The 12,043-nt window shown below is 44.3% G+C and overlaps 1 protein-coding gene across 2 annotated transcripts in view; it reads right to left on the bottom strand.

Annotated features, from left to right (window-relative positions):
- Positions 1 to 3,029: 3,029 nt before the first annotated feature.
- The window catches only part of LOC101321079 (thioredoxin domain-containing protein 8), a 53,233-nt gene continuing 44,219 nt past the window's right edge, over positions 3,030 to 12,043 (bottom strand). Inside the window, exons 7-10 of one of the 2 annotated variants that reach the window (XM_073806388.1) lie at positions 7,379 to 7,444; positions 6,398 to 6,456; positions 4,511 to 4,687; positions 3,030 to 4,267 (exon numbers count right to left, since the gene is read on the bottom strand). In XM_073806388.1, coding sequence (XP_073662489.1) covers positions 4,261 to 4,267; positions 4,511 to 4,687; positions 6,398 to 6,456; positions 7,379 to 7,444 — 309 coding nt within the window. In that variant the 3' untranslated portion in view covers positions 3,030 to 4,260. Of the gene's footprint in view, positions 4,268 to 4,510; positions 6,274 to 6,397; positions 6,457 to 7,378; positions 7,445 to 12,043 lie in introns of those variants that run through there. The other variant, XM_073806389.1, reaches the window with a different exon arrangement.

Genomic DNA, 12,043 nt, shown 5'->3' on the forward strand with positions numbered 1-12,043 from the left:
ACTTGCACAAGTTGACTGGTTACAGGTGGTCCTTGACTTTCGTTGCTCCAACGTGCACACATTCCACGTTCATGCACAGAACTCCATCTTTCCACTGCCACCAGCCATAGAATGATTTCCCAGCCATCTTTCCTACAGTAGCTGGTGCTCTGGGGATGGGTGGAGGCCTTAGCCAAGGTGATGGGAATGAGATAGGCTGGGACCTGGGACCTTTTACTGGAGTGCTTGCACCTGGATAAATCTCTCCTTGAGCAACAAAATACAAAGAAACTATAAATAACTGCACGCATGTGCAGTTGGGGTAATTATGAACAATAAGGTACAGAAAGGCCACAAACCAACTGCCATTTCTGAGGTGCGGAGAACAAAAGCAGGGCACTTCGCATCATGCCTGCACACAGCACCACCACGGAGGCAGGCAGACCGCCCAAGCTACCCCTCCTGCCCAACCCACCTTTCTGCCCCTACCCTCACTCCATTTAAGGAACCAGCTTCGTTTGCTACCCACTCCCAAGGGCACCTGTTTCTTATTTTTGCTCCCTCGTGCTGCAGCATGAGTCCCAGTAAAACCTTGCCTGAATTTCTCATCTGGCCTCATCAATTTCTATTGATTAAAGAGTCCAAGGACCCAGGTCGGTAACAGGAATATTCACTCTCCTGTACTAATGCCAGTGCTGGTCTAGGCCCAAGGGCCTCAGTCTGGCCCACAGCTCCCTGGCCACACTCTTTGACCTTCCAGCAGTCTGGCCCTTTAGAGCGGGCTAGCTCCAAGCTGAGATCCCTGGCATGGAAATCTCATCCGGCCCAGCCTCTGTCTAAGCCTTACTCACCTGGGCTCCATAGAATGCCATGTCTGGGGAATGCCGCAGAGTGACAGCTTCAGGCCCCACCAGGCTCTTGCTTTGGTGGAGAGAGGAACTCTTCTTCCTTTGTCCTGGTATATCTGGGCCCAAAGATTTAAAGTTTAGGAGCCATAAAACCTTCCATCCTCACCCCGGTGGTGAGGTCAGGCTAGTGGGAAACAGAAATGCCAGGCTTGATTTTGTTCAGGCAGACAAGCAGTGAGACCTGCCCGCAACCTCAAACAAGCCTTCAAGCCTTCATGAAGGCTCCCATCTGCCCCACTGAGGCGGGGTCTGGGCTGGAAAGTGGCGGCATTGTTACCAAAACAACTGGGTTAGCTGCCAAGAGACACAACCAAACGGAAGAGCAGGAGAAGGAAGGATTTCTTGCTCGCAGCAAGTCAGGAGAACACTGGGGATCTTTCCCAAAGCAGTGTCTCCCCAGCTGCAAAATTGGGAAAGTTTTAAGCTAAGGGTACATGCATATTTATGAAGGGGCTTGAGCTGAAGAGAATTCAACACAGAATTGGGGCAAAGGTTGACAGAGTCCAAGCTTTAGTTGAGTGAAGTCAGGAGGGTCAGCAGAGGTCACCATCCTCTTTCCTTAGGCCCCAACCAATCTGGGGTCTCAGCATAGTTACATCCTCCACCTGGGTAGGGGTCTTAATTCCTGCAGAACTCAAAGATCTGTATCAGATTGTGATGTATATCCCTTGAGGAGGAACTAGGACTCTATTTTATCTCTGAACTATTGTTTCTTGACTACTTTTCATTCCTTTGTTCCCTTAAGATCATTAATTACTGAGATCTAGTCAAGGGCAAGCATTATGGCCAGGCTTAGATCACAAAATGGTTTAGGCCTAAGATGGCTTCTCTTATGTCAAAAAGCTGTATCTGTATACTGTATCTCCCTACTGTATTGCACAGGGAACTAGATCCAATATCCTGGGACAAACCATAATGGAAAAGAACATGAAAAAGAATGTATATATACGTACAACGGAATCACTTTGCTTGTACAGCAGAAATTACACAACATTGTAAATGAGCTATACTTCAATAAAATAAATTTTTAAAAAGCTATATCTGGTTCTTTTCCTTTGGGGACGCCCTACTCTGCCTAAGGCATCACTAAAAATAATTAAGATTTTTTAGTAAAAAAGAAAAAAAAACTTTTTTGGAATCAAAACGATCTTCTAATCTCCAAGTCCCAGGCTTTTTAACCTTGTGACCTGTGATTTTCATAAAACACTTCCTCATTTTTAAGACATCAGGTCAACAGTCATTTCATGGGAAAGCACTCCCAGGTCACATCATGGTCAAGTAGGGATAACACGCGCTCACAAAACACTAGTGCTTCTCCCCTATAGCCACGTTACGGAGGCATCTTAAAAAATAAATTTTATATTTTGGAATAATTTTGGATTTACAGAAAAGCTGCAGAGAGAGTAAAGAGAGTTCCCATATACCTCGCACCCAGTCTCCTGATGTTAATAAATTATCATAGTATATGTCAAAACTAAGAAACCAACACTGGTATGTTACTGAGGACTAAACACCAGATTTTACTTGCACTTCACCATTTTTTCCCACTTATGCCCCTTTCTGCTCTAGGTTCCCATTCAGGGTTCCATATTGAATTTAGTTTCGTGTCTTCTGGATCTCCTCTGGTCTGTGCATTGGGCTGAATACCAGCAAATCAGAGATGAGAAAGAGAACATGCTCCCATCCTATGAGAGTGTTTCAGCTTAAACATCCTAAGGGTCAAGATAAGCAACTCAAGGTTAAAGAAAGGTCAAGAGAGCTGTACCCCTCCCTGCTCCCTACGGGAGTCCTCCTCTGCTTGTCCTTTCCTTAGTGAGGCAAACATTGATTAACTGATACTTGCATTTCAAGGGACTGAGATCAATTTATCATTCAGAAGGAGTACAACAGCCTTTTTATGACAGTTTGCTTTTAACCTTTTGCTAGTTTTTTTTTTTTTTTTTTTCCGGTACGCGGGCCTCTCACCGTTGTGGCCTCTCCCGCTGCGGAGCAGAGGCTCCGGACGCGCAGGCTCAGCGGCCATGGCTCACGGGCCCAGCCGCTCCACGGCATGTGGGCTCCTCCTGCACCCGGGCACGAACCCGTGTCCCCTGCATCGGCAGGCGGACTCTCAGCCACTGCGCCACCAGGGAAGCCCCCAACCTTTTGCTCTTGAGCTAACATTTAATTGTGAGATCAAGGAGCTTGAATACTCCAGGTGCACATTATTTCACATTTTAACATCTTTGAAATTGAGATGCCCCTGACAAGGAGTGGCATCTCACAATCACAGTGGACCAGGTGGCAGGTCTGACTTGGTTGTCACTGTCTGTGTGTGCACAGACTCAGCCGCAGCTATTCATGTGTGGTCACCTGGATCAATTTAGGAGCCTTGTTGATGCCCTATAGGTTGAGTTTAAAATGTCTTTTAAAAGAATACACTGTCAGTATTGAAATGAAAAGTTACTGTGGATGCAGAAAGGCCTGAACACACAGCAGGAGGATATACATTTGGGACCGGTAAAGGGACTAGTCATTGTTGGAGGCAAGACTGCAAATCCCTGTTTTCTCAGAATGCAGCAACCCAGTGCTTTACAGGACCCAGGAAAGGAAGTTGGATTACATTGTGTTACTGAGATATGTGTAAATGAGACATTTCACCACATGCCAGGGCAGTGCTCCTGAAGGGAGAAGAAATTCCTATCAATCCCCTAGAAGAGATGAAAGAAATTTCAAAGCACTGGATTCTTCTGGGAAAATTTGGGCAAGTCATTTTGAAACAGGATGGAAGGGGGCAGGGCACAACCTTTAAAAGAATGACATAGCCCGAGGAAAGACATAAACTGATTAGAACCAAATGGGTCCAAGATGGCAGACGAGTCGACTTCCACTAGACCTTCAGCCTCAGTATATGCACATTGTAACACATCAGCAAGCTAAATGACATACCCACAGGCGCCATGACAGTTCCAAGGCCAACCGTAAGGGTCAAAAAGTGGGCGGTGGCCCAATCCCCGGAAATCCCCGCCCCTTCCCCCAAATAGTTGGAATACTCCTCCCACTCATTAGCCTATGAAATTATCCACCCCTATAAAAACTGACAACCCCATACCCTGGTGCCACTCTCGCCTTCTGAGATGGCCCACACTCTGTCTGGGGAGTGTATTTCTCTCTAAATAAATCCACTTCTTACCTATCACTTTGTCTCTCACTGAATTATTTCTGCAATGAGACATCAAGAACCTGAAATTGATTAAGTTCTGAGGCCAGGTGTGCGATCTCAGTTAACATGGGTTTAAGTCCCAATCTGGGTTTTGGCTGGGTTTGAGTCCTGGCCCGTGGGTTCAATTCCCAATCTGAGTCGCACGGTTTCAATTTAACTAGATTGTGTCTTCTATTCTCTGTAAGAAGAGAGGGATAAAAGTAGTACCTCATTTGTAGGTACTGGTGTCCTGGATCTAAATCTTAAGCAGCTCACAAGAGCCTATTAGGCCCATCTTTTCCCAGCTCCATGTTTAGTGACATCATTTGGTAGCTTGAAATCTACCAAGTATTTACACCAACGAAATTGGCAATCACTACAAACTGGAACTTTTTTCTTCCCAGAGAGCCAATTAAACATTTATTAGTACATGGCTACTTACAGGATTGTTGCAAAGGTTAAACAGGGTGATGGATGCAAAAGGCTTGAAACTGAGCAGGATCCTGTGAGCCTCCTGGGCACAAAAGCCTTTCTGTGTTCCGTTTCTTGTTTGTAGGAAATAGCTTCATTCAGCCTCCATGACCTTCCCTGAGTTCCAAGGGGCAGGTTCAAATAGTTGCTAATCAGGGAAGGGAGGGGATGCGGAGACAAGGGAGGAGGAGTCAAGAAACAATAGTGCGAGGCTTCCCTGGTGCAGTGGTTGAGTCCGGCTGCCGATGCAGGGCATGCGGGTTCATGCCCCCGTCCGTGCAGATCCCACATGCTGCGGAGCGGTTGGGCCGGTGAGCCATGGCCGCTGAGCCTGCGCGTCTGTGCTCCGCAACGGGAGAGGCCACAACAGTGAGAGGCCCACGTACCGCAAAAAACAAAAACAAACAAACAAAAAAAAACAATAGTGTGGCCTTGGGACGAGTTCCCGGTTCCCGCTCAAGGGATATATATAACAATATCTATGAGCTGTTTTGCAGATACAATAAGTCCCTTACATACGAATGAGTTCCATTCCGAAAGTGTGTTCCTAAGTCCACTTTTGTTCATAGGTCCAACAAAGTTAGCCTTGGTACCCAACTAACACAACTGGCTTTAGAATACTGTACTGTAATAGGTTTATAATACTTTTCACACAAATAATACATAACAAACACAAAAATAAAGAAAACGTTTAATCTTACAGTACAGTACCTTGAAAATTAAAGTAGTACCAGCTACATCACCACTGCTTTTATGCTTGCTTCTGGACATCCTGGGCTTGAAATAAAGATACTGTACTACTGTACTCTATACAGTACTGTAAAGTACACAAAAACACAACCCCTTGTAGAGGAGGCACGCACGCGACAATGTCCGCCAGACACGTGAACTAACTTACGTGACTGCACACGCGAACTCACGTTTGCATCTTTGAAAGTTCACAACTTGAAGGTTCGTATGTAAGGGACTTACTGTACTGAAACCGCCACCAGGTGGAAGAGGTTTACTGTATGCTGCCCACAAGCATGCAGACCCCAGAGCAGCTGGAATCAGAAGGTTGATGCTACTGGCTCCCAGTCACCTCACCACCAACCAGTCAGAAGAATGTCCATGAGCTGATCGCGCCCTCCTCTTTGAACCATTTACTATAGAACTCCTCACTACCCCCTCCAGGTCAGGACACACAGTTTTGAGGGCATTAACCCACTGTGGCCCCCTTTGCCCAGCAAAGCAGTAAAGCAATTCTTTTCTACTTCATCCAAAACCGTCTCCAAGATTCCATTCAGTATCAGTGTACAGAGGCTGAATTTCGGCTACAGGCTTGGCATATTGCCTAGCATGTAATAAGTTTTTATATATGTAAGCATAGCTGTTTATATGTGCTTTTATCCAATGACACATTTCTAATATAAGGTGATGTACTGAAGAATTTGGTACTACAAACAATGACTCAATTGGGAAGAGGCCTCTATGTATTTGGAGTGCACCAGGCCAATAAGACAGTTATTTGTTTCTTCATTGCTGAGGTGGATCCCATCTTCCACAATCTCTGGAAAACTTTCTCACTGAGCTGGTATTCCTTAGCTGTGCAGGGCCTCTGCTGTGAAGGAGGCTGCCTAAGGAGTGTGCTCAGAGGAAGTGGAAAGGCCAAGTGAGAGAATGCAAATGCCACAATCTCTGATAGCACAAGAGTTCCAACAATTTTTGCAGTGAGATGGCAATATGGGATTCAACCTGTAAAGCATTAGGAGAGAGATCAATAGAACACTACAATGTTTGCTGGAAATAAAAACACAAACACGATCACGGTGGCCTTTTAAAACGTTGCAAGTATGTCTTGTCTTGGAGATCAGCTTACATTAGTTCTCGAATCTTTTCTTCCAGTTTTTTAGCATCAGTTCCACAAAGTTCAAAAATCTGTTCACAGATACACAAAGGTGAAATAGTTATTGGTTCAAACATGGCAAAGATGAAGCTTTGAGGAATTTTGTTCCTGGTTATAAACTTATCCTCTACTCATTTCCATCATCTGCAAGATACTTTAAACATACATTAAACACATTAAATTTCTGATGTTTTAATTATTTGGCACCTTTTCAAAATTGTTTATGCTAATATTTTGCCAGATTTATATAATTCTCCACGATGTTCCTCTAAATTAAGATCTAAAACATATCATGTTGTTGGAAATGAGGAAACCCAATCACTGACACTTCTCAGAGCGTTTATACACTGATCTTGAGAGCTTGTTAATTCATATACATGATCCCCTGAAATCAAATGGCTTGTGATTTCCCATGCCCTGACCTTAGCCCAGGTAATAGTAGTTTAATTAATTGATTCACAGAAGCACATTTTCTTTTCAAATGCTCACATCTCTGAATCAGGATGCATTTCACAGGGGATGGTATATTTTATTTGGAACACTTTTCAGTAGGAGATAAAATAAGGGTGCCTCTGTCAATGCACATCTTATGTTTGATGAAATATGGAAGTTAGAGACCCTTAACTATTCATGATCAGTTTAGTACCAGTTGTATGAGGTGGGTGGAGAGAAGGAAGAGTGTGGGTAAAATGAGGCTGAGATTGGGTGAAGACTTGAGTTTCCAGTGAGGGAGGTTTCAGCAGCCAGAAATGGTGTTAGGACATTGGGGGCAGGGGTTAGAAAAGTCTAGAACTCACTTCAGTGCTCAGTGTGCAGCAGAGAAGAAACTATGCCCACATCTAATGATTCTGCTTCCCCTTATAGCAGCATGGTGCCTGTGGGCATCATGGTTCATTCTGTTCCTTGAAAGTAAACCCCACTCTTGTGTGTCTGTCTTGATCCCGTTTCACTTACCGGCTCGCTCAGGGATCCACTTCTATAACAGCAAATTGCTCTTTTGATTCTTGAGAATAGGGTTACCTAAGTGGGTGGAGAATTTCATGATTTATCTGGGTTGTTTGGTTTGTAGCCATCTCCTCTATAAATAGTTCTCTTGGCCTTGGCCACCAGGGGAGGAAGGTGTCAGAAAGGATCTGCAAAAGGCTCTTTCTTAAGAGTCAGTGGCAGCGGGACGGTGCCTCTAGGGCATGAAGGGAGTTTCATACTCCTCTCAGGCTAGAGCAGGTACCAAGACAAGAAGTCCTGGCAATAACATAGGCAGGGCTTGGCCACCTGAATGACCAGACTTGGCTGGGGACAGGAAAAGGATGCTAAGCTTAGCCAACTGACCAAAGTACTGAACCCATTGCCAGGAAACTCCTGACCAAGGTGAGGCAAAGGAAGACTTGGCATCCTCCATGAGGCTGGAGGTTGGGAGCTTGGGCATACTTTTTTCACTTGGGGGTATTAGGACTTTCTAGACAGCTCGGTCTGGTTGGAAAGGAACTTTGTCCCTCGTCTCTAACTAATGCTGGGGTGGAATGCAGGGTGGGAGAGGCTTGGGGTTCACCCCAGTCTCAGTCTGTCTTTCTCCATGGGAGCTGGAAAGGTACTATGTTTGCAGTGGTTCCCGTTTATCCTTCCTTGTGCCCTCTGTCCAAGATTCCTCCTGAGTCTCTATCCTCTACTCCTCTGCTTCAGGAGTGGCTTGACTCCAGTGAAGGGCACACGTACTAGGTGAGCAGAAGAAAGTCACTGGCAAAGAAGGGATGAGAAGTTCCCAAGGTGTGTCTGTTCCCCACGACCACCGCCATGTAATTCTAGACAGTCCCCCACCCCACCCACCCCAGTGGTCTAGAAGATGATATTTTTGTCATTCTTATGGCAATAACTCTAGTGGATCTGATTATGCCTCCTTATCTTAGGATCTCCCCCACTGCCAAAAAGCATTGTGGAACCAAAGAGAGATTGGGGGCCCCTAAACATGGGCATCTCTCCTTGGAGGACACTGCCCTGCACAGAGGGCTGGCACAATCTATGAGTGTATTAGACATAGGAAGGCACAGGCCTGAAGGGAGATTTCCAGGGAGGGGTGATTTCCATGACCACGGGGTTGTGGCATGCCTGTGCTGGGACTTGGGCAGCCAGAAGCCACAAGTGCACTAAGAGCCTTGGCTACTGTTGAATGTGACTCCTCTTCCTTTTAGATACACTGAGCCTAGTACAGGGCACCATCACCCACCCTCGTACCTGAGCCAGGAAACTGAGGTCACTTAAAACATTCATATATCTTCAGAACACTGCACACATGTCAGCATACAGTTTGGGGAGTTATTACAAAAGAGAGCCCACTTGTGTAACCATGTCCAGATCAAGATGCAGATAGAGCTTTAGTCCCTCGCTCCCAGTCATCACCCTGTGCCCCAAGCCAAACACTGTTCTGGATTTTTCACCATAACTGAGCTTAGTCTGTTTCTGAACTTTTATAAATGGAATTCTACGGTATGTAGTGCGTATTCTTCTGTGTCTGGCTTCTTTCACTCAACGTGATGTTTCTGAGATTCACCTGTGTAATGGCCATACATTCATTTTTCAGTGTCGATTTTTAGTACTCTGTTGCACGACTATAACACAGTTTATCCATTTGGGCTGTGACCAAGAGTGCTGCTAGGAAAATCCTTTTCCACAACTTTGTGGGGACATCTCTGGGGGCAAATGAGCACCCATTCTTGTTGGGTTCTGTTGTCTACCTGAAAGGGGGATAACTGAGTTCAGCTTTAGTAGGAGATACCCAACAGTTTTTTGAAGTGATTGCATCAATGTACACTCCACCAGCAGGGGATGAGGGTTCTGGTTGTTCCACATGCTTGACAACACTTGGTATTGCCAGTCTTTTTCATGCTAGGCATTCGGGTGGCTTTAGGTGACATTAAATTTGTCTCTGAATTCCATGGATTTTTACCCCATCAACTTCCCTCTGGGTTTTAGTAACAGCTTACAAATTGGTTTCTTTCTCCAGTCTGTGCCCCTGAGGTCTCTTCTCCCCCTTGAAGCTCAAAAACACACATCCCATCATGCTTTCTATGGAAATTCTTGAGTGTTTCTCCATCATCATAAAATCCAAGCTTTTTTTTTTTTTGCAGTACGCAGGCCTCTCACCGTTGTGGCCTCTCCCGTTGCGGAGCTCCATAGGCTCCGACGCACAGGCTCAGCGGCCATGGCTCACGGGCCCAGCTGCTCCGCGGCATGTGGGATCCTCCCGGACCGGGCACGAACCCACGTCCCCTGCATCAGCAGGCAGACTCTCAACCACGGCGCCACCAGGGAAGCCCAAAATCCAAGCTTTTTACCAGAATTCCTCGACCTTGTCCTTTCTAGCTCCACTGTCACTATCTACCGTAAACTCTGGACTCTAGCAACACTTTATAGTTGGATTTATTTATTCATTTAATAAATACTTAGTGAGCCTACCATAAGCCAGACATACGGTGAACAAAACAAGACAAAAGTCCCTCACGGAGCTCACATTCTAGTGATAATTTTACAATTTTATACTACTGGTGTATATGATTATCAAATAATTCCTGACCCGTACCTGTGACATTTTTTAACTCTCTGCTTCTTCCCAGCTTTAAATCACTTGCTAATCTTAAGCATCCTTTAAGATTGAACTCATGAAGACTTCCCTGAAGTCCTTCTCTGTCATCTCATAGTATCCACTATTCTAGTGCATTCCACGATTAAAGAGTTGATTTTGTTATCTGTCTTCCCCACTAGACCAAGGATGGGGACTGTACTTTATTTTCCCACCCATAGTTGTAGTATCTAGCCCAGAACCTTACCCAGAGTAGGTGCTCTATTAATGGTGTTAGGCCTGAAATGAGTTGAACTATGCTGATTTCTGGTCACTGAGGTCCGGGTCCAAGACTCTGTGTTAAGTTTCGGGGATTAGGTGTTATCTATTTTATTCTTTCTTTGTCCAATTTGCCAAAGACAAATTTTATATTTGTGTCTCCCTGTCTAGCATGGGCCTTTGCATATAGGAGTTTAATAAAAGTAGTTAATAAATAAGGAGCAGCTTACGGATAAGAGCTTATTTTATAAGTAACTTTCTTTGGAAAGGATATATATGCAAGGCCGTTAACATACAATTTCTGCTCAAAATATTTTCTCATTTTAACCTGAATGTTTGGCTGTACCTCTCAAGCGCATGCTCCACTCTGAAGCATTAGGAAGCACTGTTTACCTTGTTCTTCTCAATGCCTTCATTTATCATGTATGGCTGCCACCCTAGCAATGACTGCTAATGAAAATTACAAGCTCCAGTTTGCAAAGACCAGTGGAATACGGAGTGGCTGTTCCAGCATTAGAGAACCAACTATAGCCAACGATCAGTTAAAAAAAAAAAAAAACCCTGAAGTTTTATCATGGACATTTTCAAACATACACAAAAACAGAATAATAAAGTGAACCCCACCCTCTGATTACCCACCACCCAGGTGCAACCAGAGGCAGTTCTGTATGCTAAAGACATTCAATCACCTACAGAGTTTATTCCTGCCGCTGGGAAAATGCAAAGGGGCTGGAGAGACAGTGACTTCTGAGAACATAAATTAAGGAGTCTGGCTAGTGATGTCCTCATAGAATAACTAGAAAATGTGTTGGCCAGTTGACGTGCAATTTAGTTGAGTCAACACTGAAGTTATGTTTGGACCAGCTGTATGAGAGCTCAACAATTTTCAGACCTCTGTAGTGAGTTAAAAACAACAACAACAGCAACAAAATTCTCCAAGCAATAGCAACCATCACAACACGAACCAAAAAGCCCAACAACCACCCCACACAAGATACTTCTTGGAGGATGGCTGTGGAAGTATATGTATGTACAAGTTTATAATGTGAAATAGTATGATGTTCTTTTTCTTTAGGAAGGGTTTATTAAGACATTAAAACTGATGAATAAGATGAAAAGGATATGTCCAACAAGAGAACGTTTAAAAGTACCTCAACCTTCTGTTGAGAGGTGGACAGTGTTAATCACCGTTTGTTCCTATCTTGGCTTCCTTCTCTGACTCCATCCACATCCGTTCCTTCCCTAGAACCATCTGCATCACATTGCAGGTATTTGTACACCTCCTCTTTGACTTTTACAACACCCAGGGCAGACTCTGCAAATGCAAGGAGGTCAGTTAAGGTTTTTGGAGTTGAGCAAAATCCAACCAAGATGACACAGTCCCTTCGAAATAGTCTGTTTCAAACAGCTTGAATTTGTATGTACTTGCATTTAAGAAAAGAGCATATAAAGCAATCTGTTCACTCACTTTTCCCTAATCTATGCTGGCCTTTTTCTCAACTTGTTCCAGTTGTGAGACTTCAGTAACATACTAATTCACTTTCATTTTCCTGTAGCAGATTTAGAAACTGCCTATGCATCTGTTTCTTGGCACACTGGTAGCATAAATAAGGACTAAAGTGCTTTTTTCTTCTATGTTAGGAGTTGACAAACTTTTTTTGTAAGGGGCCTGATAATACCCACTTTAGGTTTTGTAGGCCATATCGTTTCTGTCAAAACTACTCAAATCAACTCTCTGTACTATCTGCAACTTTTACGTAAATCTAAGTTTTTTCTATATAAATCTA

This window comes from Tursiops truncatus, chromosome 6 (assembly GCF_011762595.2).
Source record: "Tursiops truncatus isolate mTurTru1 chromosome 6, mTurTru1.mat.Y, whole genome shotgun sequence".
Taxonomy (NCBI): Eukaryota; Metazoa; Chordata; class Mammalia; order Artiodactyla; family Delphinidae; genus Tursiops; species Tursiops truncatus.